We start from the raw sequence: 6,706 nt of genomic DNA, 5'->3' as shown, positions 1-6,706 counted from the left end.
TACAAGAATACCGAATAACTGGAGAATAGACTACCCCGCAGAGGAGTGAGCCGAGCTCAAAATATTTTTAATTGTTTTGTATGTATTTCGAATAGAGATACCGAACATATTATAAAGTACCGGTAAAATTGAATACTGTCAACTGACATGTTTAACTTTTTAGTTGTTACCAAACCCTCGAGTAGTATCAGCTATATACAGAAGAGTGTATATACAATGCAGTATACACGCATACAAAGAGCGCTTATATCAACACAGACCGCCAGTACACTACGATGATTGGCACCTATCAGTTGAATTCGTATATACGATTATGAAGAGGTCAAACCCGATGTGCGAAACTCAGTTGATGAAATCAACGACGATGTGAGTGTCAAAATTAACGACATGAATCGGGACGAGAAAGATGTAAAAGAAAGGACTATTGAGATCAACGATGAAACGAAGCTGAGAGATAGTTCAAAAAGAAGACCAACAACGATGTGAAAGTCTATATCGATGACATTAAGGGCAATGGGGAATGCGTCAGTACCAAGAACACCAACGATGTGAAATACCTTAGCAATGAGATGGTCACCGAATATAACGATGACAAGAAGGGCAAGTGATTAATTGACGCCACTGGCAGTGGCTGCGAGGTTAAAGAGATATGTATCTCTTCTGATGATAAGTAGGTATATGTTGAGGCCATTGATGCGATTGATGCATATGCCGATGATATCTTTTCTGTCGACGAATTATTGCATATGTTACCAGCTTCCTTTAAACAACACGAAGATTTGGCGAAGATTTGAACAAAGCCTTATACGAATATAGTAGTACTCCAACCCCCAAACCTTACAAGTGTGCTAAGCGCATTGACGAAAAACATTGGTGATACTCATATATCAACCGTATATAGCTATACAAGCGAATCAAATGAAATAAATTTGCAATTACATACATACATGGCTGAAGATATGTTTAGAATGTTATTTTATATAATTGTATACTGACACATTAGTTATCAAACACATTTACATAGTTAATGATGTGTTTAGTATGTTGTTTTATATGATAATTGTATATTGACAAATTAATTATCAAATGCATAGTTGATGTGTTCATAATGTTCATATACATAGTTGTATGCTGGTAAATTAATTATCAAATTCATATATACATAGTTAATGTGTTTAGAATGTTATTCCTTATAATTTTGTACTGATAAAGTAGAATACTTGCATCAAAATTCGATTCCGGGTACTTCCAACTTCAATGTATTCAAATATTCATATCTATCAGACAGTAGAATATAAACTGTTTGCCCATTTATCGCAGCAAAGGGCTATATTACTTTTGAGAGTTTCGTCTATGCTCGAAGTAGAAGCCTTAAATAAAGTGCAAATGTATATATTTATGTTTCTGACCTCACCTCTTTTATACCTAAGGTGTCTGTGCTAGTGTTCCGTCGCTTGGGCTGGCCAGGGTAAAAGCTCATAGGGACATTATTTGAGACCTTCTGCAGAACACTTTAATACTTCGATGCTACTATTTTTCGATTTCTCCGCAACTCAATCTCACGCTGATCACAGGATGCTTTTCCGCACAGGCTGTGACTCACATAGGGACGCAGGGTTTTTTTTTAGATTGTTGCGGTTAACAAGCTTGATCAACTCTCGTGAGTCGGCTGAGAATCTTGATCAACTCTCGGAAGTCGGCTCAGAAACTTAATCAACTCTCGGGAATTGGTTGAGAAACCTATTCAACTCTCGGGAGTCAATTAAATCCTGTAGGCTACCTCTGATGATTTCTATAAATCAATGAGGGTCTCTTGTTGTAAAGTCTGGTCTGAGACTTAAAGTCTCTCAGAAAGTATACCGCCCTGTCCTCTTCAATTATTAATTGTGTGAGTATATTAGTATACTTCATTTTAGAATTCCACGAATGACCATTGAGATATAATTGTTGATGATTTAGCTCTCTTTCGACGGGTTGCTCATCTGCCTGTTTGTAAATATCTCAGCGTATCATCTTGCAATTGTCAGGTAGAGGAAGTAGCAACCTTCAATATATTGTCCTTGCTCATCGGATGTGCCAATAGTATATCAACTTTATCTTCTACACGACTGTCACCCAGAGTATATTAGTATATTTGTTCTTTTGAACGTAAAGTCCACTTTAGAAACATGCTGCGTATTGTCTCATTCTTTCTGATAGTCCTTGTCGAGAATAAATGAAATCAGCTTTCGTAACCGACCCTTGTAACTACAATTCTTTTTACAGTAGCATCGCAACTCATGAGCTCCGAGTATAATGCACTTCCAATATGCCTTCAGCCATGGTTCCACCCATTGCCATATTCTCACCATTAATGAAGGGCTCACCCGTATATTCAGATATATAGAATACTAGCACAGGTATCTCCGACGGATATATTTTGTCAGATATAATACCTCGTGCTTCATTGTTCAATCTTGTTTCTGGTATGATGTTCAGCCATAGAGCACTCATCAGCTGAAATTTTCCTACCTTTCACTAACTTATTATTCAATCGCCGAGTCATTGATAACAAGCTTATAACGGGCGGTATATCATTTTCAATCAAAGTTTTGAATATTACTGTAGCCTTGCGTACGCTTACTCTGCCTTTGCATGCGTGCCCAACAAATAACCACAAATAGCCTGCACATACATAGAACGATTTGCATGTAGCCGTGGTCGTTGAAAGTGACAACGTGTACGATATAAGTTCCATGCCAATATCACTCCACGCATTTCATGTGTCTCATTCGCTAGCACCACTTCCCAATTAGTATCAGATGTATCTGCTGCAATTTTGCCACCAATTACCTCCTTTTCAGTATACCTTGCTGCACACCAGTCTGGAACATGCAGTATGCTATATAGGTGGAGCCCATGCAATGATGCTCAGACCATAGTTGGCCGTTGAGAGAATGAATGCCTTGAATATTTCCAACCGATTTCGCGGATGGTGCCAACTGAATACTTGGAATCTATACGTCCGGAAGGACACTATAGCCTGGAGTAATGCTGCCACGAGGTGGTCCGTGTGTTGTACAAAGTCGATACCCGGTATTTCCTGGGACAGTTGAAATCCTAAGTATTTAGAAGGCTATGGATAGATGTCAGAGAGTTCCGCCGCCATGGGCATGGGGGGAATGATGGTGAATATATCTTAACTGATCACCAAGATTGCACTACAGATTTTTTTGTAAAGAATCTAGGAAAAATAATACTTGAGATTCTTTATGTTCATCAGTTCTGAAAAGATTTTCAAAATATTGTGAATATATGAGTTTAAAACGAGTCATGAATTGTGATACAAAAAGCGACACCGAATTACGCTACATAGATATTTTGTCCGTAATTTGCACCGCAATTAATCAACAAAATTGAAATATTGCTGCGTTCTTCGTTACAAAACAACTTTTGTCTAGTGAGGAGAAAGATAGCAAAATTACCGGACGACAAAGGCTCATTGTTATGTTATCTTGAGTCATCAGTAGCTCATTTTTGCAGGTGAAAATAGCAATAAAAAGGGGGAATATAACCTGAGGGACCACCAAGAATGTAAATAAAGGGTATCCCGATGATAAGTATAGAACCCAGGGAGTGTTTGCAGAAGTATTTGACAATTTGTCTGTTTATCAGTTAAATAATGTTCAAGAAGTTTTGGTTAGCTCTGTTGTTTGTGCATATATCTATAAATTACTCAATGCCATGAAATATCTTTTGAACTCCAAGTACAACAATACCGAATTACTCTACATATATATGATTTCCATAATATGTACCGTAAGTAGTCAACAACTTATAACGTTGCCGCTTTATTCGTTGAATCGCAATCTGTTTTCTAGGGAGGGGAAGGAGAGGCGACATACGCGCGAACAAAGATTCATTGTTGCACAAATGTTGCGGTAACAGTAGCTCGCTCACCTTTTTGAGTTGAAAATAGTATTAGAAAAGGGTAATATAACTTTTAATAAAGGTCCACCAAGAATGTCTATACAAGGGATATATTACTTAGAATAGGATGATAGACTTTAAATATTGTGCAAATTAAATATTTTATTCTTGACCTTAATTTTGATTTTATACCCAAGGGGCTTGTGATATTGTTGAACTAGTTGTGTTGGCCAAGGCGAAAAGTCATGTGGTCAATATGAAAACACTTGTACAGAACACTTTAAAACTTAGATACTATTCTATTTCGACTTCACTGCTACTAAATCTCACGCTGTTCATATGGTGCTGTGACTCACAATCCGGCACAAATATTTTTAGGTTGTATTAAGTAGATTAGGAAATCAAAGTATTTCTCGGAAGTGAGCTATAAAACTTGATTAGCTTTCGGGAGTGAACTAACTATATTAATTTCTATGAACCAAAGAGTTTCCTTGCTGTACAGGCTGGTCTGAGGTCTGAAGTATCTCAGAATATGTCCGTACTTCAGTAAAAAAAAGGTACAGGATGCTCTGGTTGGTTCAGCTGTCCGTACATGAGTATATGAAACAGCTGTCCGTACAATACTAGTGAAAGGTAACGTAATGAACCCTTTGAGAAATTGCAAATGTATGGTCTCTCTCTCAGTGCTCTTGTACTGTTTCGCGCAATCGTGCTGATGTGACTTCAACATTCATGCGACTATCATGGAGGTCGTTGAGCCATTTCTCTAGTGGATAATCTACTGGAATTCAACGCAAGTTGTCAATAATCAATATATTGTAGTCTTCCACATCAGTGAAATCTTTCCAAAGCTGTTTGAAACTACGTATATTCTTTAGTGCTGTGCGTGACACCTCTGCCGCGTCTGTCTGTCGTAGCAGTTCTTGTACGAGTGACAGATACTGTACCAATGGCATGTTGGTGCTCGCAAACAAGTCTTGTGCTACTGATACAAACTCTATTGTATCGCGACAGTCAGTCATGCTATCATACTGATTGGCCACTTGGGGAACTAACTTATCTGGTTCTGAGATTTTATCCCCTTCATGAGATCTAACTAGTGTTTACTCGCTCATAAACCCACTGATCGCAATGTACTCATCGTAATCACTTCTATCAAAGTTCTTCACAGTTTTATTGTATAACTCCGATAGCCATTGATCTACTTCTGGTATCAACCTGTTAGGTTGTTGGTTATGCACTGCATATCTAAGCTAGTGGATTGCTCGTATGGCAATGGGTTCGTCCGCCTTCTGTGCGTACAGCTTGTCCATTATTATGCCTACGATGTATGCGTTACCCTCGTATATGTTCTTGTCAATTGACACCTTGAACTTACTCATTGCTGGATCTAACGGTGCCCTTGCTGGTGTGGGCTGGTCATCCAGCTGCATCTTCCTCCATTCTTTGAAGTGAAGTTGCTTTAGGATGCTTGGCATCACGTGTGGTTGTGGCCGAGTTCTGGTTGTTCGGCTCGTACTTCCTCTTGTGTGTCTACGACTTGAGCTCACTTGTGTGCGTAGACTCCTTCGTGCTGTTCGTGTCCTTTGGTAGGGCGCAAAAGTCATTGACTGTTCTGTGTGTTGAGTATTAACTGTGTTGTCAGAATTCATTTGTTATTCGTCAGTATAAATTGGTTCACTTCGTTGCTGATACATGTTTTGAGTCAAAGTCGATTGATCACCATTATGTGTGTCTCCGGCATGATGTTTGGTGACAGTGTTGGCTGCAGTCATATGCGCTTGTGACTTGAATTGTCTGTCTCCGCGTTTCCTGGGTTTATTTAGAAGATTTTTGTTTGAGGTGATAAATATTGGGTCATGTTGGTTTGTTTGTTGTGAATTAACATTCTTGTGAACCTTGTTTATCATCCAGTAAATCTTGGATTGAGATTTATTGATTTTTATTTTTATTCTGTCTCGTGTCTGAGCTTCGAACATCTAGAAACTGAACAAAAAAAAATTGAGTGTTTGGAAAATGTGGATTTCTACAGATGCTATCGAACTGCTAAGTTTTAAGAATTGGTCTATCGGAGTACCTTGCGTCTGCTTTCTATGATAGTATTATGTGTGTACATGTCAACTTGATTCAGTTGTTTCTGTTCCTGTATTTTTGTTCTAAGTTCTATGTTCGCATGCTATTATTTATATAACTATAGTTGTGTTTCGCATTTGACTGTGTATAGATTGATATGACCTTTGCAATAAATCGTCAGATGCCTACATTTTATGATAGTGTTCCTGTAGAATCAGTAATCATTCGATCGAGCAACGTTCAGGGTTTTTGTTGTTGCTTGCGGTTCGTTTGTGTCACTGAGTCTCTATGCTCTTCCCGTACGTGTGAGTTCTTTTATCCATTTATGTGACTTTCGTGTTCATTTGCTGATTTGGATGTCTATCATTCGTGTGACCACGACCTACCCAGAATTATTGTGTCCTGTACTATCCATGAAGTTTGAATGTCTCGGGTGCTTGACGTTTTGTTTGTTATAGGATATCTTAGAGAGCATTCTCGTTTATGTATGTGTCTTTGTTCTATCCATGACCTAGGATTGTGTGTGATGTTCACGTATTATTCACTCCGTGAAGTTTGGTTGTGTTGGATCTCTGATGCCTCGTTTGCCAGCGTGTGTTTTAGAGAATGGCATATGTATTGTACCTCTTATGTTCCATCCATGAAGTTTGGATGTGTTTTGTCTCGGTTGTCTTGACTGGTACGAGTGTCCATTATCAATTATCCTGATTTATACACCGAATGT

The 6,706-nt window shown here is 38.4% G+C and overlaps 1 protein-coding gene across 1 annotated transcript; it reads right to left on the bottom strand.

Annotated features, from left to right (window-relative positions):
- Nucleotides 1-5,162: 5,162 nt before the first annotated feature.
- Nucleotides 5,163-5,387, bottom strand: SARC_11907 (hypothetical protein; the record flags this gene model as incomplete). Its single annotated transcript, XM_014293998.1, has 1 exon — nt 5,163-5,387. One exon carries the CDS (start codon nt 5,385-5,387, stop codon nt 5,163-5,165), a length of 225 nt encoding a protein of 74 aa, XP_014149473.1.
- Between the last annotated feature and the right edge of the window lie 1,319 nt (nt 5,388-6,706).

Source organism: Sphaeroforma arctica (assembly GCF_001186125.1).
Source record: "Sphaeroforma arctica JP610 unplaced genomic scaffold supercont1.1948, whole genome shotgun sequence".
NCBI classification, from domain to species: Eukaryota; class Ichthyosporea; order Ichthyophonida; genus Sphaeroforma; species Sphaeroforma arctica.
Note: the sequence above shows the minus strand (reverse complement) of the source record. Positions and strands in the feature narration are given on the sequence as shown.